The sequence below is a fragment of the Pleuronectes platessa genome, chromosome 18 (genome assembly GCF_947347685.1).
Source record: "Pleuronectes platessa chromosome 18, fPlePla1.1, whole genome shotgun sequence".
Classification (NCBI taxonomy): Eukaryota; Metazoa; Chordata; class Actinopteri; order Pleuronectiformes; family Pleuronectidae; genus Pleuronectes; species Pleuronectes platessa.
In genome coordinates, this window is record NC_070643.1 from 8522182 (window position 1) to 8547994 (window position 25813).

Below are 25813 nucleotides of genomic sequence, written 5' to 3' on the forward strand. Positions count from 1 at the left end.
CAATGAAAGAAATGAAAGAAATGGCTGATAAACTAAAAGTTAAGGTTGCCCCCTTTAGCAACTAAATCAGCTGGGAGGCCCCGAAGGGGGCCTGGTGTTGTCTTCAGAGCAGGGTAAAAATGGCTGCGATTATTGATGTCTCAGTGGTTTTGTTCTACCTGAGAGGTCCTCCTCCTTGAGGAGTTGGTCATAGGAGGATGCTGGCTTTAAGCCAATTGAGTGTCAGAAATGGATCTGAGTGGGCGGGGCTTGGAACTGAGCAGGGGTTTCTGGGAAAACCCCAGGACATTTTTCCACCACCAGGGGGAGATTCTTGAGCCTGCAGGAGGATGTTTTCCCGCCCAAAGTTTAACAACCCTTTGTTCCTCTCGGCTCCAGTGTCTGGTGGCACCCCGCTGGGCTCTGGCCCAACAGTCCCCCTTTTGGTCTGGAGAGTGGGCTGTGACCCCGGTCTCCAGGGCAAACTATGGTCGAGAGTCCAGTGATAATCCATGAGAGGTAATCCTTGAGTGGAGTTGAAGCAGTGAAAGTTAGTTCATTATGAGGCAGAGAGGCATAAATGTCTTCGAGGCATGAGTCTAAACAGAGAGAGGTAATTGTCTGGGCAGACAGGCTAAATAACATATATTCTAAAACACGGCACACACTTTCAATTTCACATAATGCTTATCGGCAGTAATTGTTAAAATACCAATGAATTTCGGTGAAGAGTGAAATGAAAGAAAAGTGGAAACACGAACAGAAGAAAATGTTTGAGTAGGTGCTGGTGTTTTGAGGTAAACATGTGTGTTATCCTGTCAAACCAAAACATTTAGAACGGCGAGTCACGTTCTGTTGTTCGCTAATCTGTGAATTTATGATAAATCCTATTTCTAGGTTTTCAGATCTACAGATATTGGAATTTCACTGCCAAGACTGAATTGCCAAGTGTACCCGTGAGGGCTGCACAACCGTAGTGGTAACGACTTCAAAATCCTCAACGAGGTCTAAGGAGGTTCACTACCTGAACTACGTTATACAATTTACTGACAGAGGGTCTAAAGCATGCAGCTATTGATGGAGTGAGTGGTTTGAGCGTTTTTTTGTTTTAAAGTTGGGATTTCTTCCCCCCCTTTTCAGATGTGGAGGTGAGAGGGGGTTTCTGGCAGCGCCTTGGTCCTTCCCCGTCATTGAAGTCATCTTTGTGAGTGGAGAAGGAGGGCGTCTGCTCCTAGTTTCGCCAACGGGGTTCAGTGTCTGGTCTCTCAGTGGAGCCTGGAGGAACACGTGGCACAATGTCTCTCATTGCTTCATCCACACATCTCCGTATTTACTCCTCTGTCCCAGGATGCATCCCATGTGTTGGATTTCGGTCACCACATCTATACTACTGGTACTGATAGGGTTTCCGTCTGTTCCAGCCCCTACTCCTCTGTTGAGAGGGATTCAGGTGCTGAGGTCGAAACTGTTTGTGGAGCTGGTTGAAATCCTCACCCCCTTGGTTTTGTGGGGCGCCCTGTTGGAAGGGTCGCTGTTCCTGGTTCTCTTTGCTGGGGTTCATCTTGGCGTGGGGAAAGTAGTCATCTTCCAGCGCCGGGTCCACATTTAGTTGGATTTGAACTGCCAGAACCACGGTGTCGTCTTCGTTGAACCCTCGGTTGTCTGGGTCGAAGCGATAAATGTCTTTTTTAAGGGGCTCTAGCTGCCGGGTGCAGATTTCCTCTCTTTGAGGGGGTGCTGAGTCATCAGGGTCTTCTGAATTGTGTGTGCCACAGTATTCATCTTTGTGGCCACCATCTCTTGCACCGGGAGTGGAGGACCATCCAGGACGCGACCGTGAGTCATGGTGCGCCCCTGCCTGAGTGGCAGACTGGGAAATCTCCTTCAGCCCTCCAGGACGGATTCCTTCCGTCGTTGTGGTGTGGATCAGCATGGCTCCGTGCAGGATGTGTTCCTTCTGGCTGGAGTGGATGCTGTGTGTCCGCTGGAAAGGCATTTGGAGTGCCTCATTGCGGTCCCAGGTCACTGCACGTCTAGGGGTTGAGTCCGGCCCCCCCTTTGGTGTTGAGGGGGTTGGAGCGGTCAACTGCTGGGTGTGTCTGGCTCTCCAGAGCAAAGCTTCCTCTGCCAGAGGGTTGCGTAGCTGTGCTCGCAGCTTTTCTCCCAGTGTCTCTGTTCCGCTGGCTCCACCGGGAATGACGTCAGCTCCTGGCCCTGTCATCAGGGATATCAGCTCGAGGGGGGGCAGCTCTGTTTGACTGTGCCCCCCTTTCTGCTGACCTTTGACCTTCCGTGCAGAGCTTCGTGCTCCTGCACCGCCTGGTCCTGTTCTGTGCGGGTCTCGATGATATGCCGCAGGTGGGAGTTTTTCTCCTGCTCCGCTCGACATGCTGCTTGCATGGCCTGGAGCTCCTTCGCATGTTCTTGGGCCTGCAGCTCGGCTCTCTGCTGGTAGGGGAGTGTCAGTTGACCCAGAGCATGGGGTATTTTTGGATGCGGGCCAGTGGGGTTGATCAGGTGAATGGACAGTTCTTTAATCTTACGATCGCAGGTACTTAAATCATACTCACTCAACTCACTCACTTCATCACTAGAAAAATTGATCAGACTGGCGACTGTCTCCGACAGGTCGTCTGGTCTTGAGGGAGCCCTGCCCCAGTGTGGTCCATGCTACTCATCTTCTGAGTGCGCAAACACCTGGTGGGCTGCTCAAGCTTGCTTAGATAAAAGCGGACAAAAACTCAATTATAGCATTTCTATAAAAATTGCTCAGACTGGCGACTGTCTCTGACAGGTCGTCTGGCCTTGAGGGAGCCCTTGCCCCAGGATGGTCCATGCTACTCATCTTCTGAGTGCGAAAAGAGCCTGGTGGGCCGCTCAAGCTTGCTTAGGTTAAAAGCGGATAAAAATTTAATAAACACTACACAAGATGCACAGGTGAGCTTCACTCTGTGTCTATATAGTAGCGCTATGTAGGATAGCTCGATGGCTCAATCCTTAAGACCTAGTTGGTTAACAAACAAGTCTCAACAAAACTAGTCTCTCAAATCTAGTTTGTTTCCTTAAAATTAAAAAGCATGCAGAAAATCTCCTATAAAAATATTACTAACCTACTGAAACGTAGTCAGCAACCAACCATAGCTATACACAACGCCTGCTTAGCAAAGGGAATTAAGAATAAAGAAAATTCAAAAAGAGAAATAAATTTCCAAAATTATTTTTCTCTTAAGAAAATTAATTATAATTATTGTGCATTGAGATGACACAACCACTAATATGCAATAAGCAGCCAACCACGGATACACAAGGCAATAGTATACCTGTTTGGCACAGGTGCAAAGGGATTACAAATAAAAAATTCAAAGAGAAATAAATTTCCAAAATTATTTTTCTCTTTAAGAAATTAATCATAAATATTGTGCATCGCGAATACACAACCACCGATTGCACTCTGCAGCCAACCACAGATACGCAAGGCACGAGTGTACCTGTGTTGCAAAGGTGCAGGGGAATTTAGAAATTAAAAAAAAAAAATTATTTGCAGAGAAATAATTTTCAAAATTATTTCTGGATCATTGTACACAGTATTATGATACAGCTGGAGTTAGATAGCCTCACGCAGGGGCACCATTTATGTTGCATGCGTGAAGCGTTCCGCCCTCACACGGGGATCCATTTATGTTGTGAGGGATAAAAAGAAAAGTTTTGGAAGGAAAAAAAAAATTAATTAATATCTTTTTCTTCAAAAATTAATTTCTGGGAGAAAATGAATCTGGATTATTGTACAGTATTATGATACAGCTGGAGTTAGAATGCCTCACACAGGGCACCATTTATGTTGTGCAATAGTAGGAGTAGAATTGACGTTGGCTAATTATTAATAATCATGAAATATGATTATTAAAATAACAATTATTTCTTAAAAATAATCAAAAATTATAAAGCTATTAATTAAGAAATGTAACACATTTAATTATAAATGATACGGTTATCCATTAATAATAGTTAAAATAATTAATGAAAACAATAAAATTATCAATTAAGAATAATACAAATCTGTAATCATTGCTTATTGTCGCGGGGCACCACCCTGGTTACAGGGACCAACGAGTCAATCTATAAATATCAGTCTCATAATGATAAATGTCAAATCAATAATCTCAATATTTAATATTAATAATTATTTAATTAACAGTGAAGGCTTCTAAGTTCGAGCACAGGCAATCATAATCCAGCTGCAATCACATACATATGCACAAATAATCACAGACTACAGATACTTTAATTACAAAAGCATTTATTAAAAAGGAGAAATAAAGTTATAATGTTATTCAATGATTCATCATTTTAACAAGCTCCGATATTTCAAAGATAAACACAGCAGCAGCACTTATCACAATTCAGAAAATACATGTAAAACCGGCGGTCTACCTATGTATGTCTGTCTCGGTGTGTGTGTGTGTGTCTGTGTCAAAGTGTCTCTCTGTGTGTGTGTGTCTATGTGTATGTGTGTGAAATAAAGTTAGTGTTATTTAATGATTCATCATTTTAACAAACTCCCATATTTCAAAGATAACAACAGCAGCCGCTTATCACAATTTAGAAAAACACATGTATTCATCTATGTGTATCTGTGTGTGTGTATCTGTCTGTGTCTATCAATGTGTCTCTGTGTGGGTGTGTGTGTGTGTGTGTGGGTGTGTGAGAGAGCGAGAGAGAGAGAAAAAGAAGGGGGCGTGGCGATGACGCAGTCACGTGGTGACGTCACATCCAAGATGGCGGCCGATCATGATTCGTGGAATCAAGACCTAAAAACTCTCAAAATGGCGGATTGACTACAAAACAAGATGGCGGAGCCGTTATGAATTTAGAGCCAGAATGGGAGGAGAGGGAGAGAGGAGGCGTGGCAATAATAGATTCAAAATGGTGGTTTAACTTGCGTTATTCAAAATGGAGTCTATGTTAATGACACCATGTGGCCGGAGCTCACACTGGTGGTCGTCACATGAATTGCACCAAGGGATTTTCAGACAAAGAGAATTCTTTGTCTCTGCTTTGGCGTTCGGCCGCATGGCTTCCAGATGTGTCCAGCCTCTCTGAATATAGATTTAAATATGTTACATGAACTGTATTCTAAATACAGATCGGATGTGTGTATAGGTCGGTTTAGAAGGAGAGAGAGAGAGAGCATACAAGGAGAGAGCAAAGCTCTTAAAAGCACCGTCAGAGACAAGTTACATTTACTTTACCACTCAGCACCCAAGTGGCGTTGTGTGCTGAGGTTTGACCGGTAAAGTCTCTTTAAAGTTGTTCAAACGGTCACAATGAGCTGGAGACACTGCTCACGGCGCTTAAAAACTGTGGCACAAGGCCGTAACCGGAAACCGGAAGTGGCGAGTCGCCGCTAAACATTAGAGACTCGGCGGTCTCATACAAAACAAATACGTTCAAGTATTAAAACAATACGCTACGTATTAGATTAACATCTGCCCAGACAATAAAGCCTCTTACTGTACCACCCTCGCGGTGTGCGTGCGCGTCGGGCCAGTGAATCACGTGGTCTCTCAAGCGGTCTTCGGCCGCTGGACCGGACAAACAGCGGATTTGCTCGTGCTGCTTCGACGGGATGAACGTCGTCCTTCTTCTTCAGGGATGTGGAGCTCGTGCTCCTCAGCGGAATGAATCTCGCGCTTCTGCAGGGGACGGCTGTGGAAGCCGTTTGTAGATCGTTGGGAAAAGAAAAATAAGGTCCGTGGGGAAAGTGAAACTGAGTCTGAGATTGTTCCACGTGCAATTTCCTGTTTGGTCTTTTCAAGTTAAAAGAGCAAAAGTCCTTTTGAAAATAAAAACGTCGACTGAGATAAAAGACAATGAAAGAAATGAAAGAAATGGCTGATAATCTAAAAGTTAAGGTTGCCCCCTTTAGCAACTAAATCAGCTGGGAGGCCCCGAAGGGGGCCTGGTGTTGTCTTCAGAGCAGGGTAAAAATGGCTGCGATTATTGATGTCTCAGTGGTTTTGTTCTACCTGAGAGGTCCTCCTCCTTGAGGAGTTGGTCATAGGAGGATGCTGGCTTTAAGCCAATTGAGTGTCAGAAATGGATCTGAGTGGGCGGGGCTTGGAACTGAGCAGGGGTTTCTGGGAAAACCCCAGGACATTTTTCCACCACCAGGGGGAGATTCTTGAGCCTGCAGGAGGATGTTTTCCCGCCCAAAGTTTAACAACCCTTTGTTTCTCTCGGCTCCAGTGTCTGGTGGCACCCCGCTGGGCTCTGGCCCAACACCCCTCACCTCCACAATTGCACATTAAGGGGGCTGTATCATTGTCAAACTACAAAAAGATTGGATGTATAAATGTTGCAAATTCCCCTCGGCCTGTATGCAGTTGTGTTTCAGTGATCTTATTTTCTTCTGTGGCAAAAACAAGAAGATGGGAACCTGTTGGATTTTACTGGGTCTTCTCTTTATCTGCAGCCGCTGCTTTAGTCCAGGTAACACATACACTACCTGACGAGATTTTGGCCACAGTTTTAATTGTTTTGTTTTACCGCATATCATATGTAGTCAAATCGGTTTAATCTTTGCTTATGTGTACATTTAATTGTGTTTGTTTGTTTTTCCCATTTGTTCAGAATGCGCTCAAGAGTTAATCGAGATTGTGGATTTCCAGGTATCAGACCCCAGCAGAAATCTGATCGACCCCTGAAGTGCCCCTCTCCTGTCAGGTACTCTGGCTTCCTCCTACAGTCCTAAAAACATACAGATTGGAGTTAGATTAAATTGTCCATAGGTGTGAATGTGATGCTGGCATCAGCTCCAGCTAACCCCATCCTACCTTCAACGTCATAGATAATGGATGCATGCTTCTCTCTGCAGGAACTTCTACCGCTACCTCAAGTCCACTCCCTCTCTAAAGCCAAACGTCCAGACTCCACTACAGGGTGTCACTTCGGGCCTTTCTCTCAAAAACTGCCCCTCAAAGCTGGGAAAGCTCACAAACATTTTACATCATTCTAAAAAATTGTTTATATATTTGATGTATGGGCTAACTCTCCTCTGGAGAATCTGGAGGCAGAGTTCATATCAGTGGTTGAGATAACCTCAGTTGTTAGGGTTAGAGCAAAAGAAAAAAAATCTGTAACTGCCGATCTCTTTAAAAAAAAATGTGTATACCTCTTCAATTTCTTCACTGTAACGTTGAACTAGACAATACTGCTACATTGTGGTCTTTATAAATAACTACACACAATTGTTAAAAGTAATACCATAAATAATTTCACATTTTAGATAGACCATTATTTTTTATTGTGTGTGTTTTAACTATACGAAGAACTAAAGATACAACATGATTATTTTAACTTTGCATCTAAAGTGGAAATGGGGCAAAAGTTTACTTATTTGACCCAAAAGTTATTAAAGTTTAAACTTGGTACAAGAGCTGAAGTGTGCAATTGAGAAGATGGGTTTTTACTTTGCGTTTTGTACCACTTTAACCAGCAAGTCACTGCACCCAGCCAAGACATAGTCCAAAACATCACCCCAAGAAAATCTGAAACTTGTTTTCACATTTCGATCTTTGTGTAGATTGAAGAAATTAAAATATGATAGTTATTGAATTCAAGAAGAAGGTCGCTCATGTTGTGTAATATGTAACCATCCCTCGAACTGCACTACTGTGGCTGACAGGAAACATGAATTTGCTGTAACTGTGCTTGTGCATGTTAATTTTCTATTATCATTTGTACGTGAGTTAAAAGACGGATGTTTCATCCTGTAAAGAAAAAGCTATAAAAACTGACTTTCAGTGGTGCATCTTGTATTCATTTCAATATCAGTTTACACCAAGCCTTCTCTGAATCTGTCTCTGACAGGAATATAATTCACAGGTCTGTGATCAGAGGCGCAACTAAATATTTCTCATGGACCAAAGAGCAACATATATAATTTAGAAACAAAGGAAAAACAAGACTATAAATGGCTACATGTGATGAAATTGCCAAAATGGTAGTAGAGTAAAATCTAAAAGACAAGAACAGTTGATGCTCCCATAAACTTTAATTTAACGTTTCAGGCACAGGATTTTTGGTTTTAATCACTTCTGCCCAGGATCTTGTGTTTATCAAGTTTGGTTGTGCATGCTTTTCTAAACTTTCTACACAAAGTAATAAATAGCTACGATTGATTGGATACATAGAAAATACTAAAAAAAATAATTGTGGGATATAAATTACACACATTAGGTATAAATGATGCAATGGTATTTAACTATAACTTTACAAGTATATTTGACAAAAGGCATTTAACCTGATCACAAATAGCAAGTTTGCAATTTTGATGCAAATTTTTTGTCATTTGTAAATTCTTGGAAGTCATCCCTAGACTTTTACATTTTTGACATCAGAGGTCAGTAAAGTGCTGCTTATACGGTGCTCTGGTTTTGTTTGATCTCATTTTGGTTTTCAGAATAATACAAAGAAACACTGATGGTATCACAGTCTGAGTCAGATCTTGTGATGCTCTCATCCTCAGCTTCATCAAACCAAATAAAATAATGGCTAAATAAACCATGAACCCTTCATGTGTCAATGTGTGTGTGTGTGTGTGTGTGTGTGTGTGTGTGTGTGTGTGTGTGTGTGTGTGTGTGTGTGTGTGTGTGTGTGTGTGTGTGTGTACGGTGTGAATACCCGCAAGCCCTGGCCGATCAGGTAGAGGGTAAGGGTGACCCAAGGATTGTCATTATCCAATTCTCTTGGGTGTAGTCGAGAACAATGGGTTGTCATTCTCAATTCTTCTGGGGGGCCAGTTATACCCCTAGGGAGGGCACTGGGGTGCTGCACTGTGGATTCAGTCAGACCCACACCTGATTCCAATTGTAATCTAGAAGGGTATATAGAGAAGCCGGTGTCCCATTCACCGTATGCCACCCTCCTTGACAATGCCACGATATCATGTCAGGCGCTTTTAACTATTGAAACAGCTATTCTCCGAGGATCCCTCCTCTGAGCCCGAAGAGGACGCAAAAGAGCCAGACCGAGAAGCGGACGGACAACCAGATGGAGTAGCAGACAGGGATCAAGACATAGACGACTTTGAGGACGACGTGGAGGACAACTTGGAAGATGATGTTGAAGACAACAGAGACGACAAAGGACTACGACCCAGTGGGTGATGCTTCTGCGGATTCGTCATCCTTGGACGAAGAAGAAGAGGGACAAGACCACGGCTGCACATCCACCCCCACCGGACTCGTGGAAGGAGAGACCTTCCAGTCAAGAAACGGGGAAATTACATGGTCATCGAGGGCGTACCGCCAGAAGGGGAGCAGCTGCTCCTCCTCCGAGGATGCTGCGGCTCTAAGCGGGGTCAGTCCGGGCCCCACGATGCACCCGAAGTCCTGCGCCGGTGACATAGCATCTATGTTCGGCTATGTGCTGTTGTGATGAACAGCAGCACATTCACGAGTGAGCCTCTTCTTGGCAACTGCTGCTTTATTGGGGCTAAAGAAGCCTATCTTTTTAAACCTGGGATCGAGCAGTGTTGCGAGTGACATGATGATCATTCATTGCAAAGTGTATAGCTTCTCAACCATCTCCTCAGACTCTCAGCCATTGCTGTGCTCTCTGGAGTTTGGACAATTCCCATTTCATCCTCCTCCAGTGTGTGGTGTAACATTGATAAAAATGGAATGACTTTTGATCCAGACACTCTCTTCTCCTCTGACAGCTCAACTGTGGCATCATTAAATGGGGAAAGCACTTTTAGACATTCTGCGATAATTTTATACTGTTCCGATGAGATTGGGTAAACATCAGTGCGTAGGCCTGCAAAAGCTGCTCCTACAGGTTCCCTGAGGTCATAAACACATTGGAGCATATGGTTTGTGCTGTTCCAGCGTGTATCCACCTCTTGAATTAGCTTCAGTGCCGGCCTGCCTGCCTATTCGCTCCTGCACCTGTGTCAGCCTCTCCTAAAAAATTAGGCAACAAAAAGTGATTCATTCAGATGCAGATGCCTCTGAAACAATGGCTTTGGCTTTCTCCTTGGATTTCTTATATCTGTCCTCCACCATAGCTTTCAAAGCCTACAGGAAAAAGAGAACACTCTTGGAATGGCAAATATGGGGGAAAAAATGCTTCATGCGCTCACATACGCATCTGCCTTGTGGGGAGAACATAGGCAGGGTTGAAAGCTTTAACAAGCGTTCTGAACCCTTTGTCCTCCACAATAGTGAAGGGCTGGGAATCCTCAGTCACCATAATGAACAAGGCCTCATCCACATCATTCTTCTCTCCTGATGACCAAAAAAATGCAGTATTCAATTACAGATATCATTAATTACTCACATTTATGCCTCAGCATAGATGAGGTGTTATTGTTGAATCCAAGTTCTTCTGAACACAACCGACCACTTCACCTTTTAAATACCAAATACCAGAAATTAGAAGAAAGACATTAGACAAAAATCTTCCTGGATTACCCAACACGCTTCGAAGCCTCGAAACCTGGAAACGGAAGGACACATCACAAGCCTTGTGGAGTTCTCCCTCTCTTAGTTGAGCAGCCTGACATCTTGGATTCCTGCATGTTCCTGCAGGACCTGCCAGACACCAATCAACGGCTGATGCAGTGAATTTTGTTTTATTCTGCATGCCTTCAATTTTGATCTGTCCAACACGTCCTCTCTACAGAGGCCACAGTGTTTTTTAAAGTCCAGACTGAACACACCTAAAAAAAAATTGAGTTTCGTCTGAAGGATTCCACAGGTTCTCTTTCATGTTCGGAAGGGGAGGGTGAGGTTAGGGTATTCAGCTGCAACATGCAACTTTACCACGAGATGTCACTGAACACTACACAGTTGAAGCTTTAAGGGCAGCTGGAGATTCTCTCTGCCAGCAGCAGCCTCTGTTTTTTTGCTTTTGAGTTGAAGGGGGGGGTCTGGTAGTCCTCTTCTTGGTTTGTTTAATTTAGATATTATTGCTAAGGTAGATGGGGGGGGGGTGTATCTGGATCCTTTCTTTTTGGCCAGGCTTCCAGGCTACCACAAATTAGTCTGACTTCTTTTGTTTATTATTCGTTTTTTTAATAAACCGTGTTTTGACCGTGACTTGGGTGTGGTGTCCTCCTATGTGTCCGTCACGAGGATGAGGCTGTGTCTATAACACCTTGAGTATTGCTCATACAGTGAGTTAGTTTTGACAGAGGTCACTTCACTATGTGTACTCTTAATGCCTTTAACTCTTATCTGCACAAGAGAGCAATATTTTTAGTTTTTGTTGTGGAAAGAAGGCGTTTCAGAGTGTGGAAGTTGCCACATACTTTATTTCCATCTGACCTTAAAAAGTTGTTCATATCTTGACAGCCTTTCATGTTCCAAATCATCATAAACTGGTAGGTTCCTTCGTTCATGTGAGTTCTTTGATATTTTATTTATTTTAAAATACATCATGTCACCTAATCATAGATACTGTTGTTTACATTTTTAATGTTAGATGTCAATGCTTACTCGATAACATCATCATACCTGCCCCTCTTGAAGTTATCAAGCTGGCCCCAGTCATGTCATAATTCTCCCTGAAGAGCTGTATGTGTCAAGCAGTGGTGGGAAGATGAGAATTACTATTACCTCATTATTGTACCTTACTGTGTTATTTAAGTATATGAACGTTATTTAAGTAGATTTGATTTTTCTTTTCACTTTTACTACATATTTCAGCTAATATCTGTACTTTCTGCTCAACTGCATTTTTATAATGCATTGTGTTATGTGTTTATATTGTTTTTTTTATACATAAAAATTACAGTGGAATTTTGCCGAGTTACAGCAAAACAAAGGAAAAGGTTTTCATTGAAACCATCTGCAGCATTCTGTATTATTCTTGTATTATACTGAATTCACATAACAGGGTCAGGTTCTTGTTCCCATTAGGAAGTCCATTTAAAAGTCCCCATAATGTGACTGTAACCAGAATTAGTGCTCCACAACACTCCAAGAACACAAACACGTATAGAGAGATTTAAAGAGACGCACACACAATCCAATAAGACTGTGCACAAATGTTTGGATATGTTTATTTTCCCAGCAGGGGAGAAATATTCTCTCACTTCCTGGTTACAAACGTCTTCCGTCCTCCCCTGCATAATGAAACCCTCCTCTTTTCCTCTGCTTGAACCACAACGTCAGTCGGTTCACTACGCCTGTGCCTCACATGCACACTCCCCAAGCATGCAGCACTTCCCTCCTTCTTTCCCTGTCGTTCCCTTCCCTCCTTCCTCCCTGCTCCCTCTGGCCTCCCCTCCCCCGTGGGAAACCCAGCGCAGTGTGACTGTGGTCGTCCTTCCTGGAAGCTGTGGTGGTGACTCTGGCTCCTCCACTCAGAGGCTAGAATAGTGCCAGCCAGCCTGTGTGTGTGTGTGTCTATGTTGGTGTGTTGTCTGCGTGCCTGTGTGTGTGTGTGTGTGTGAGTACGTATGCACCCTCCACAAACATTCCACCACCATACCGTCCGGCCGACCGCCGGCCGGCCTCGCACGAGAGCCACGCCGCCACCGCGGTTCAGTCCTGACGCCAGCCCTTTAGACTCGCATTACACGCACACATACAAGTTGTGTGCGTGTGTGTGTGTGTGTCTGCACAACACCACATAAACAAAAGACTCAGAAAGGCACAGACAAACACACGAAGGGGGCAGCGGGCACATGAGACTGGCTTGAAGCACACACTCGCACACTCACTCAAATAAACAATGTGCACTTTGCAGAACACACACATCTCTTGGGCCACAGACCACAGACATTGCATCCTGAAGTAGATCAAAGCGTTTTCCAGCAGTAAACACACACAGGGCTCTTCTCTGCTCTCTCATCCCCACGGAGCTGTTTTGGTGAAGCACGGAACAATTATGCTGATCTTCTCGAGAAACGACTCGTCACTGCCATTCATCACTGTTTGGGGCTTTCTTGCGCACGGCGTACGCGCTGGCCCACTGTCTGATATTCACACCGTCTCTCTCCTTGCCCTTTTAAACCTTCCTTCTCCCTCTCATCTCCCCGTAACCCTGTCTCCAGCCTCCCTCCCACCCTGTCATTGAACGTCTACGCCGAAATCAGTCACCAGACCACAGCGCCTCAGATCTACCTCTTTGTTTCCCCTCTCTCTGTGTCTCTCCATCCCTCCCCTCCTGCCCTCTGCTTTACTGTCTGTCCATTGTTGAGGAGACTGAGGCGCAGACAAACGGGGAGAGAAGATATCCGCTGGCGCACCACAAGATTGGAGAGAAAGAATGGCAGAGAGACAGCCGGGGAGCAGAAGATACATAGACTGATAGGAGGGTAGAGTTAATTACAGGGGCCTGCCAATTAGAGGGCAAAGTGATGGGCCTGTTTGCCTCGCCGCGGCATCCCAAAAACATCACCAGCTCCCACCATGTTTATCCTCTGCGGCCACAAGACCACAGCTCCCATCAGGCATCGCTGGAGACAGCTTAGACAGTGGGGGGGTTATGGCTGGGGAACATGCAAGCCGTGATTTCAGACATGGCGAACATGGATAAGTGTGTAACATGAATTTCTTTGGCCTTTGTATTGATGGCAGACTATGTAGCTGCAAGTGCACATCTGCATTTGCATGTACGGTCAGAGAAAACACGGGGAAGACATGAAGCAAGGTAAAGGCACTTAGTCTTTATAGAGATTTTTGTCAAACATTCTTCAGAGTTGGAAAAGGCAAACAAGTGTTTAAATGATTGGGGGGGGGGACACAAATATCAGAGTTAAATGATCAGTGAAAACTCAACATCCATCTGCTGAGAATTATATATATTTATATATGGCTCTGTTGAACACTACTATGTATGAGTTTCTCAAGCAAGATCATGAAAACAATTCAAAAGTTCCTTCACACTCCTCCATTCTTTAATTAAGTGTCTAAAACTTCACCCAAAGTCGGATATGGCTTTTAAAGTCCCTTTTAAAGTCGGGGACAATCATCAAAGGTCCGAGACGTCTTTCTCCAAATTCATCATATTTGCTACGTGGTGCACACGGCAGCTCCATGTCCACTGTGCAGAGTTCATTTGGAAAACAAACCGGAGCTGAGCCTCAGAAAGCTCCGATCTCAGTCCCCCATCCCTGAGGCGCCTTGGCCGATCCGTTCAAACCCCTGCGCTGGATTGTGGAAGACCCCAGAGGTGCGAAGGGCCTGAAGGAGACCTGTGGTTGAGCAGAGGATGAAGTAGAGGAGGAGGAAGGAGAGGAAGAGGAAGGGGTGGGGTGAGGAAGAGGCGAGGCCCTGGTGGCACAGTGAGGGGACGGCTGGGTAGGTCTGGAGGGGGCTAAAGCTGGGGATGCCGCGAGGGAGGGCATCCTGTGGACGGTGGCCAGGGCTGTTGGTGCGAGGAGCGGTGGTGCACCCTGCTGGCAGCCAGCCAGGGGGGCGAGGCGGAGGGAGGCGGGTGAGGGGTAGCTCCCGAGCAGGGCAAGGTCTCTTCGCCCGGCAAGGAAAGGAGGGGAGGCTGAGGCCGGCGAAGCGGGGGAGATCTGGGGGAAGGATGCCCACGACCAAGGAGGGAAGTGCAAGGCGGAGGCCGGGGGTGACTGCAAGAGGAGAGGGTCAATCTCACTTGCGCAGTGGGAGAGGTGGGAGACTAGGCGGGCTCCTATGGGGTCCGGGGACTCGCCCTCAAGGGAGCTGAGGTACCGCACAACCTCGCCGACACACTCCCTAAAACCCAGGGTCCTGTAGTCGACTGCCAGGGCCCTCGCATCGAAGTATCCTGGGAGAGGAGAAGAAAGTTGAGTCATGTGGTGAATAATGGTAATGGAATGTATGTATGACACGTAGAGGGCTGGCTGTGTATTTCATCTTTTCTTTTAAAACGGCCGCAATAATAATAAATGTGTCTTCATTCTCATACAGTTTAGATCTTTGCCAGAGAAGCCTTTGGTGTACATGTTTTATAGAAAATGAATCACACGCAGAAAAAGCTTGCAAGTAAATTTTAAGGTGGCAAAAAACCTCACCCTTTCCTCCCATGGCATGCAGCAGTTTGAGGTGGTCCACCGTCATCTGCAGGATCTCCGCTTTCTCCAGCTTGGACGAGCCCTGCAGAGAAAGTCAGCGACATCTCACCCAGTTGCATCAGATTCTATTGAGCTGGTGATTGTCTTCCGTCAGGGATTGGGAATGAACACGTTGAGTCTTGATTTGTCAGCACGTACCTGTTTCTCAAAAGCACTGGGAACAAGTCTGCGGAGCTCTGCCAGACTGTGGTTGATCCGGTCTCTGCGCCTCTTCTCTATGATCTACCACACGAGTAGAGGGACGGTTAAAGCAAAAAAAACAATTAGGAGAAAAGGATTAAGAGCAAGTGTCTCGGCCCACTCACCCCTCTTCTCTTCTTTCGGGCCAGAATCTGCGAGGCACTGCCAGGAGACATGGACCCGGTGACTGGGCTGCACCATGGAGATACAGAAAAGAAAGTTAAAGCAAGAGAGAGAGAGATGAGGGAGATTGAGGGGGATATGGCAACTCTCTGTTGCATATTGTTATTATTACCCTCCTTAATATAACACAGAGGCGGGATGGCACATCAGCCCCCTTCAATCTAATTTGTTTATTGGGCACAGAAAGGCAAGGGAGAGCCCGGGAGAGGAGGGAGCACAGGATTGTTTTTGTTTGAGTGCGTTTCGTGGACATTAGTCTCAGTGAAATGGCACGCTGTTCTTCTTTCCATCTGAGCAAAGGCACTTTTAGGGAGATGATTATATAGCCCGGGGCCGATGCTCTCGCTCACATGGAGCACCAGCATGCAGCATGGGACGTGCAGTCACTCAATATGGATTGTGTTTGTTTGTGAGCTCTCATCCCGCTGGCCCGAAAGCGGCCCGTCAGCTTGGAGTTCCCTTCAAACCGCCCCACCAGAGACTTATTGCGTTTCTATTCGATTTGAATGTGGAAGCTGCCAGATTAGTTGTGTGTTTTTGTTTAGGTTGCACGTTTGATGGGGGCTGATTTGAAAAGGGCCGCCGCTGTCATCTGTTTGCATGTCACATGGAAATTTCATTTATCCAGACTGTCTCCAGCGTCAGTGGCTTGCTGAGCACTGCGTACTGTATGCACATGCGCTTCACTGAAACGAGTTATGTGCAATGGCCTGCACCGTGGCATTGTGGGTCATATTTGTATTCAAAGGTTCAAACGGTTCGTTTTTTCCCCCCAAATAAAAACCTTTTGTTATTCATGTTCCCGATTATTCCCTCATGTATATTTAACTATACACATATGAATAATGGGAAAACTACGATCGATGCTATGAATTTTTACAACATAATTGGACAGTTTTTTGTGTAAAATCATAACCTTTATATAAAATAACATAAAAAGTATATAAATATAGGTTTTTCAGTATTTTTTATGGTGAATCAAATTTCTCACGTACAGTAAATAGCTCATGCACTGAAGAGAGGGAGTATAATGAAATTAATTATATTCCCTCAAAGCGTGTGCGTCATATGTTCCTATAAGATTTTCCAAAATCCTCAGTATATTTAGAGTCGACAAGTTTTTTTCCGACAAAGACTCCCTAGAGTGTAAAGGATCAAAAACTGACACGTCACAAATATATTCAACTAAAGGTGATTGAACAAATCCAATTTAAGTCTTTTTTTTTGTATTTTATCTGATGATATTTTCCATATTTAATATATCGAAGAGACTGCATCAGAAAGCTCTGCTTGTGACTTGACCTACACACATTGTAAAGCAGGCCATGCATGCAATGCCAAATATCTGCATCAACATGACGCACGCTTTCATAGAGCATCTGAATGAGTGAATACAAGAAAACCTCATCCCCTAAGGCCTGAAGTTTGAACTTGAAACTGACAGCTTCTGTAAAAAACGTTTAAAATGACTTAAATACATTTGTAAATAAAAGGCTTTCGATACGCACGCAGTGAACCCATTGATCTCATCTGATTCGGACGTGCTCAAACTTTCCCCCGTAAACTTCAGCAACTTTGTGTCAAAGTCTTTGAAAAGGAAAATGTTCACACCTCTAATTACAACTGCGTAACATGTCAGTTCACTTAAAAGTGTGACTGCAGGGCATGTGTCACACACTCAGCTGTGGTTGGCGGATGCTCACCAAAAGCCGTCTTCTTGTCCCACGTCAATGAACTCGTCGGTGTCCGAGTCTGGGGAGCTGTAGTCGTGAGGTCTCTTCATGTCTCTGCTTCTTCCACACAGGATGGACGGATGGCTGGACGATGGACTGAAGGATTAGGGTTGGTCTCGTCAAACACACTGGACCCCTGTGTGCCCCTGACTCTCTTGCGTCTCTCTCTCTCTATCTCTCTCTCTCTCTCCCTGTTACTTATAAAAGCTTTGTCGTCCTTAGTTACTTCTCGTCACTTGTGTTCATTCCTTGCTGCTGTTGTCTGTCCTTGTGTTCTCGTGTCCTCTCCTCGGTGAATCAGCGCCGCCACTTGTTCGACCCCCGAGGGCCCATGACAACTAGGAAAATTCACAAGCTGCTTTAAGTCTTTTCACTCTATCACTGGCATGGTCTCCCGCGTTCTCTCCCTCTGTTATTCCTCCCTTGACTCCCTCTCTCTGTCACATCCACCCAATGACAAAATAGTGCTTTGGCAGTTGGGGCAGGGTTGCCAGTTTTGACTCCCCCCTCCCCGCCTCCAGTGCCTGTCCCTCCCTCCCTCCCTCCCTCCCTCCCTTTAATCTGCCCTTCCTCGGCTTGTCACCTTCCCACCCGTCCACTCCACCCCCCCCGTCTTTCAAAACCCCTTTTGCTTAGTCATCCTCAGTCAATTAGCCTCCAATCTCACCCTGCTCTCTTTCTGTCCCTCCTTCCATCCTCCTTTCTTTTTTCTTTCTCCTTCTCTCTGCTCCTTTTAATTATACTCCTACCCAGAACAATGGCGGTGGGAGGGAGAGAATCGAGACGTGGGAATGATGGGCCGTGAAAGCACACCATCGGCTGTGTGACGCCGCACAACGCTCGGCTCTCACAGATTCGCACAGGTGATTCGCAGAATGGAGTTATTCAGCGGCTTTTTGTGAGCGTGCATGGGACAATGCAACTGGAGAGAAGAGAAAACACCAGTTCAGTGTCACTCATGACCTACAGCAGCTGTCAGCGATCACGATAGAACCACAATATGGAGAAATATACCCTCATCCTTAAACAACTCTTTATATAGCTTGAATGCTGTTTATTATGCTGTAAAATAGATTATATGACTTGTTCCCAACAGTTATTAGTCGGACATAGGAATCCGCAGCCGTGTCAAATGATTCAACAACACTGCCATTCATGCTCTGAATTTGTTTTTATCATGTAATGTAAACTGCATATTTTTCTGTACTGAATCGTATAAAAGTGCAACGACACTTTGAAACAGTTTATATTGGCTGTGACCTATATTTCTGCAATGATGTTGGCAAAACATTTGAATAGTTTATTACTTTTAAACTATTTATAACCTTATTCTATAGTGTTTTTTTTATAGTGTTGTACGTTAAGTTGTATATTCAACTATTACCCATAACTGTTTCAAGTCTGTTCACGTGCATCTATATGCTTTTTAAAAGAAAACATTTGACGCTGACTTTGAATTGTTATCAAAAATTCCTGTTGGGTCAGAATTCAGATACAGACCAAACTTCATCCAAACATTGTTCCCACTCACCATATGGTGCAACCCACGAGGTAACTGCATCAAACTGCAACGTCTGGTTCATGTCTGCCTTTTCTAATATATATGAATATATATGAATAATATAATTTTTGGGGACTTTCTTGGAGTGTAATATAAATGAATCTTATTGCGTTTATTCAGGGTTAAAAGTTTGCATTTACAACAAGATATTTCAGTAACACTAACCCAGTTTAAACACAGGTTTTTGTGCAACCTGTAATATGTATAAACATGTATGAGCTTCACTACAGCTGCAACAGGTGTGTGTGTGTGTGTGTGTGTGTGTGTGTGTGCGTGTGCGGGTCAGCTATGCAGCCATAAGGGCAGGTACTGAGGAGGTCAAGAGGGAACTCAGCCCAGTGAGTGTCTGAACATCTGGGCTCTTCGCCGGACAAGATAGCGCTCTCTGTGTGCTCACACACACACTCACACTCTCACACACACACACACGGTCGCTCGCACACTTAGCACTCAGTTCCGCTGCCACCGTGGGAAGATTGCTGCCACAGATTGCCATGGAAACACGAGACCCAGGCGCCGGTTGTTAGAAGCGATGCCTGGCTGACCCAGCAGTGTGTGCATATGTGTGTGTTAAAGACGGAGGGAGGCCAAGTGGCATGCCCCCTTCCACACAATGCCCAGAGTGTGTCTCTTCCTGCCTGGCAGACTGGAAGGGTGTGTTACTTTAAACATGCCACAGTGCACAAAATCTTTGTGTGTGTTTTTGAACAAGTATGCAAGGGTTTTCGTTTTCTTGCTCCAAGTTTTTGTATTTCTTTCTTTTTTTGCCTCCTTGGAGATGATATCCTTTTCTCCAACTTTGTTTTTCTGTTTATCTCACTTATATTAGTTGGAACTGAGCGTTGCCCGTCTGCATTTTATCATATCTTACATGTGAAGTAACAAACTAACGTATAACATGTGCATGTGTGTGTGTTTATAATACCCAAGTGTCAGTAATCAGTGTGACCATCACCAGGGGGGCTTATAGTGTGGTGGGTATGAGTCAGGACAAACAGAAAAGAGAAATCCCTCTGTCTCCCCCTCTCCCTCGCTCCAAACACCCCCCCCCCCCCCCCCCCCCCCCCCCCCCCCGTCCACATATCCTTTCATTACCAATCATTCCTTAATTCAGATCTGGATCTCATTTCAGCATCAGAAACCAAGAAAGAAAGCGTCTGAGAGCAAAGAGACATCTATGAAGTCGGCTTCAGTCTCTTTTCCGTTTGTTATTTTTGTCACTCACCGACCCACGTCTTCAAAGATTCACTTTCTTCTCTGTATCGCCATTTCTCCCCCCCCTTTTCTTTAAAAATGAAATCACTCTGGTTTCACTCATCGATTTTGGCCAGCACCACCTCCCAGTCGTTCCAGCACGTGACAAGTTGCGTGGAAAACAAGCCCGGAGTGGAAAGTAATTAAGAAGATGAATGAATAAATAAATAAGTTAATTATGAAAATGGTTTCATGGTGGGGTGTGTTAAGGGAGGGTGTTGGAGAGATACATAAGAGAAAGTGAGAGAGAGAGAAAGAGGGCGAGCTGGCAGTGGATGGTGGGATGGAATTCTGGGAGATTTCTGGCGATCTTGGTCGGCCACTTCAAGTCCTCTCCCTCCCATCGCCCCAAACCACAACAAGGCAGCGTCCCTTATTGAAATTAACAAGCTCATACTTTTACAATTTGCACACACACGCACACATGCGCAGCTCAAATATGAACGTGTGAATGCTCAGAGACACGCACACACATGGCCATGGCTGATTCATACAAACACACACACACACATGCAACTCCCTCACACGAATGTGGACAGTCCATACCCACAATTTATAAGGCACAAACACTCTGCTACAATTATAGTTTTCTGAAGCATGACTATTGCTATTGTTTGAAAGTCTGTGATATGGAACCAGCTCTGCAGGACATTTGTTTGTCACATTTCCCCTGCGTTCACGTCAAACTGAATAACTGATGAGATGTTTCTCACTGCAGGGCTGCCGATTAGTTGTACTTTTGTTTTCCACGATCAGAAAACCAACTTTCAGCAATGCTTTTTTTTCCTAAAAATTTGGAAAGTCCAACTCAAAAGATTTGAAACGTATTGAAGAAAAAAAAAAAAGAGTAAACTCAACGTGAACCTTCAAACGTCAAAATACAAAGAGATCATTTTATTTATTAAAAAAGTTCATAATTACAAACAGTACCGGGGTCTCTATCTTATATTCAAGGCCAAAAAGCAACTGATGTTTATTTGTGTTTCACCTTTCAGCACCAAAGTGATTTATAGTACATATATGATATAAAACACATTTATATGACAGAAACGAAATATGATAATGTATATAAATAAGATTTGAACTGAACCAAAACTTGTTATAAATGTTATAAAGCAGCCAAGACATTCACATCAAGCACAACCACACATAAGTTCTTCATTAAATAAATAAAAGCCTTATTATTTTCGTTTTGTGTAATTTCATCTTTTTAGATGATTTTAAAACAGAAAAAATATATCTTCCAAAATCACCATATCCAACAATAGAAACAACATATTACGAGTTGTAATTTGATACAATTTTTGAATAAAATAAACAATGTTTTGATAGGATTATATAAAGACATTGATCTTTTCCTACTGATACAAAAACTGTGCAACAAATTGCTGTGAAGTTTCTTAAAAATCCCAATAACCAAATGTGATCAAATGGCATTTAACAGATATCATATTTGCTCATGTTTAGGAATGCCTGTGGAGAATGTGCAAAAGGCCAAATGTGGTCAATGGAGCTCTGCATGACGCCGTGCTCTATGCAAGTGCTATTGACATACGCCCAAAAAACTCAGTCAATTCCTTATTGGTATGAGGCCTTTCTAATGTTCAGCCTGTGGCGGAGCGCTCAGTCACTGGGGTCATAATTGGATTGGCATGGGAACTGGCTCCAGAGTCGCTTGGCACTGTCCAGGCTGGACCCATGAGGGAATTATCTGCCGCTCAGATAAGGAATGCCATGGGACCGGTGGCACTGCTTGTCTGGACATAACCTGGATATACGAGGCATTCCTGGAAACGCCGGGTTCGTTAATATAGCGCGTTTCCAAAGAGCTGCATTGATTTTTTTTACTACCTGATTGCTTTTGTGAAGACCCTCCGGAGCAATTGGCTGAGACACAGTCAGTATGTATATTTGAGATAGTGGCTGCTGTGATTTGAGGTGTCGAAAGGGCAGGAGGGCTGCAGTGATGGGGCATGCTGCCTGTCAGGGGGCGAGAGACATAGAGAGAGAACACAGTGTGACAGAGAGAGAGAGAGAGAGAGAGCGAGAGAGAGAGAGAGAGAGAGAGAGAGAGAGAGAGAGAGAGAGAGAGAGAGAGAGAATCCTCCCTCCTTATCCGGCTCCCTTACGCAAAGATAAATAAAGAGGCTAAAAGCCGAAGAGAAGAAGCAGAAAGGAGCTTTTGTGGTTTCCGAGTGGGGTCCCTCTGATGGCGGTTCCCACAGCACTGGGCTCGTGATGACATTCACCATGTTTCACACACACACACACACACACACACAGACAAACGCATGCTGACGGGCCCTGTGACTGCGGTGACTTTCGCTGGTGCCGGGCCCCAGACGGGACGGCGAGGGCCCCCAGAGCCACAGGCAGCCATTGTGCTGTCGCCGCGGAAACCAGCCTCTTTATGTCAGACATGTTTTTCTGTTTGTTTTCTTTTTTATGTCTTTAATGTGGGTAAGGGGGAATGTTTCCCCTCTCACCCCCCCCCCCTCCCCACTGCTCTGCGTTATTTCCCCCCAATACCCATCTTCCTCCTCCTCCTCCCTTCAATCCTTCCACATTTGTTTCTCCTCTTCTCCCCCCTCCTCCCTCCTCCTCTTCCACTCCCTTCCACCCTCATGTCGACTGCCCCCCCCCTCCCCTGGAGATCGTCATTTGTAAAAACCTTTGCTTGGACAGCCCATATCTTTGTCGTGGTGTTGTGGCCTCCCTCTCACTCGGTTCCTTTTTATCTGTATTTCATGAGGTTTTGGCACAATCTGGCACTTTTTCTTCCTGCACTGAAAAAAAACACACACACAACAAAACAATGTGCGCAACTCTAAAACAACAAAACCTATCCCCAAAAGAATTTTGCCTTTCCCACGCTAAGCCAATTTTCTTCAGAAGATTAAACAAACTATCAATAACAAAATGAAAGAAACAGGGAGCGGAGGGGGTGGGTGAGAAAAAAAAAAGAATCTGGTTATGATTCGAGCCTCTAAAGAGAAGCCAACACAGGATGCCCCAAAGTTCCCCATATGAGAAAAACAAACCTACAAAAAAAGCCAACTGTTACTATTTTTAAGTGCATGAAGAATGCCGCTCGGTGACATGACTCAAAGGCACGCCGGGTCTCATCCGTAATCAGTCCATTCTGACTGCGCTGCTCAACCACATCAAGACACAGTGCGCAATCTTTCATGAGCTGCAGAGAAAGACGGGGAGAAGAAGGGGAAAGTGAAATATGAAAGAGTTCAGGGCTAATCCAGTCAGTCCCCTCAGCCATGCATGCGACTGTGCCTGATTTGACCCAGGGTTTTAAGACTCGGCTAATATTAGCCACTGTAAAACTAGTTTTGTTCGAGCTGACTATCAGTCAAGTTTATGGAGGAGACACATTTTTTATGGCATGGAGCCATGTGATGCTTAGTTCCTCTATCGGCTTTCTATTTTTGTCGGTGAAGCAAAAAGGCACACAGGGAACACACTTGCAACTCGGAATGGAAAGTCAACTTTTCACGAGAAGGATGTATTAAGAGGAGTAAATAGATGCATCTGTCCCCCAGTCAAATTCAAAGATTTGGATAAAGTTGGCGCCAGATTCCCCAGAGGAGCTCTGAGCTGTTGCCCCATCCATGTTTTATCGCCCTATAGGCTGCAGCTCTCGGACACCCTCTCACTTTCCTAAATCCCTCTTATAACTTTACACCTCAGATTACGGCCTTTATCAGCGAGGCATTCGGCCCGCGCCTCGTCCTGACGGCAGCTCGGAAGAGCGGCCATAAGCCTTCAAAAACCGGCATTAAAAACTTGCCGCCACCACACTGCTGGGTAATTTTTAGTGTTCCCAGAAGGGGATTAGAGTGAGTGTGCATGGAAAGAAAAGACTTTGATGGAGGAAGGGTAATGACTAACATAGTTTTCATCTCCTGAGGGAGTTGGTGCCACTTTTATTGGTCCTGATAGAGGCTTTCATTATTAACAATGACTAGAGCTGAGGGAAGTGATTCTCTGATCACTGAATCTGGATCCTTTCAGGATTCTTTATTTTTTTCTTTACTGACAAACAAGACTGTGTTATTCAGTAAAACTAATGGACTGGAACAGTTCAGCTGATCTATAAACTTGGGAATGATACTTGTGAAAAACTAGTATGGCCCTATTTTGAATAGAGTGGCTCCCAAGGTTTTCTACTGACAAACAACTGCAGTGGTATCCGACAAACTCAAGTACCTTTTCATCAATACTAATGAAGGTTCCAAATGTGTCCTCATGAATTGATTATAATGTGTTTGTTCTTTAAAACCAAATATTTTCTGGATTAACAGTTGGAGTGAGGGAACAAGCTGGATATTTGAACAATTACCCTTTAGTCCTCCATTACTTCTAACCTAACGGTTTCCATATTTTATTTACTCTCTGCTCTTAGATTAATATTTCACTCATTATATCCATTATCTTTAGTTCGCTACTTCAGCGGTTTATCTATTAGCTTATTTGACCTATAACATCTGTATCTGTCATTTATTGTTGCTTATATTTATTATTCATGCATTGATAACTCGTCCCCAGCCAGTTTTGTGCAATAGCGTTCAAGGGATGTAGCCAGTGAGGTTCTGCCGTCAGCCCTGATGTTTCAGCTGTTTTTATGGCATCGAATAACTATATAAACCAAACTTACTGGATAGATATTAACTTGTAGTCTGGTCCGAACTACTTAAGAAGAGAGAAACCATCTTTGAGAATTATTTGACGTATACTTCGACTGTTTAATTGGGTTCATGTCCCATCCACTAACATGGAGAGGACAGGACTCCCGACTCATTCTGCAGCCAGCCACCATGAGCCAATCAAGACTGTTTGGCTTTACTTTTGGGCAGCAATCATGTTGTCCATCTTAATGCACAGCATCTGACCATGAAGCCTATTGTTTGCACTTTTAAATCGCAAATCGTTTTTTGCCTAAAAAGAAAACACATCAATCATAACGTAAAGTTCTGTCTGTTTCGACATCAAAGAAACACAAGACAGAGATGTAAGCTCACAGACATGAATACATGCATTCAAAAACCTATATGTGCGTCAGATGTTTATGCAAAACCATCTTGCTGAAAGGCATATTTGCATAGTGACCCGATGCACTCTGCACAAAGTGCAGGCACAAACACACGCTGTCTTTCTCAGACATGAAAACTTGGTTGAGGTCAATGCTGGAGGGCGACAAGCTCTCTGTATATAGTACAGGAGGCTTTGATCTCAGTGCTCGGCTGTGGCAAAGACAGCCAGCCAGCGCTGAGGCCCTGCGCTACCGGAAGCTTGTGGTCTGGGACGGCTCCGTTTACTACTCTGTTCTGGTGCTAAATATACAATAATAAAAAGGCTGGCAGATTATTTCAGACTGTGATACGTTTCCTCTCCGGCGAGGGAAGAAAGGACTAAGCGAGAGACAGACGTCTCCAGATCACTGAAGGACATTAAGTGATAATTACAGAGAGAGATAGACAGAAAGAGAGAGATGAGGTTTTTCTCTCTCTTGCCTCTCTCTTCCTCTTCCTCTGCCACCACAGAGGAAAGTGGCGTCTCTGAACTGAAGAGGGGCGCCTGCTGTATTAGACTGCCAATGATTGGCTATGATTGCATTGTCTGATCCCATAAGGGATAAAAGGGCAGCAACACACACGCTCTCTCACCACATGCCTGTATTTCATTGCTCAACGATCACTGCCTCCTCAGAAGTGAAACATGGCTTTTTTCGAAAACATCTTTTGACAAGTAGCCATAAAAGAGAATATGACTCAAATTCAAACATTGTCTTTATCTTTTTCAAATCGGTTTTCTGAAACACTAAAGGCACGTACA

At 44.4% G+C, this 25813-nt stretch overlaps 1 protein-coding gene across 1 annotated transcript; it reads right to left on the reverse strand.

Moving 5' to 3' along the window:
- Positions 1-13642: 13642 nt before the first annotated feature.
- Positions 13643-17657, reverse strand: heyl (hes related family bHLH transcription factor with YRPW motif like). The gene is made up of 5 exons (XM_053447080.1): positions 17122-17657; positions 15361-15427; positions 15194-15277; positions 14996-15077; positions 13643-14748 (listed from the first exon to the last, which is right to left on the reverse strand). Exons 1-5 carry the CDS (start codon positions 17199-17201, stop codon positions 14075-14077), a joined length of 987 nt encoding a protein of 328 aa, XP_053303055.1. The 5' UTR covers positions 17202-17657; the 3' UTR covers positions 13643-14074.
- Between the last annotated feature and the right edge of the window lie 8156 nt (positions 17658-25813).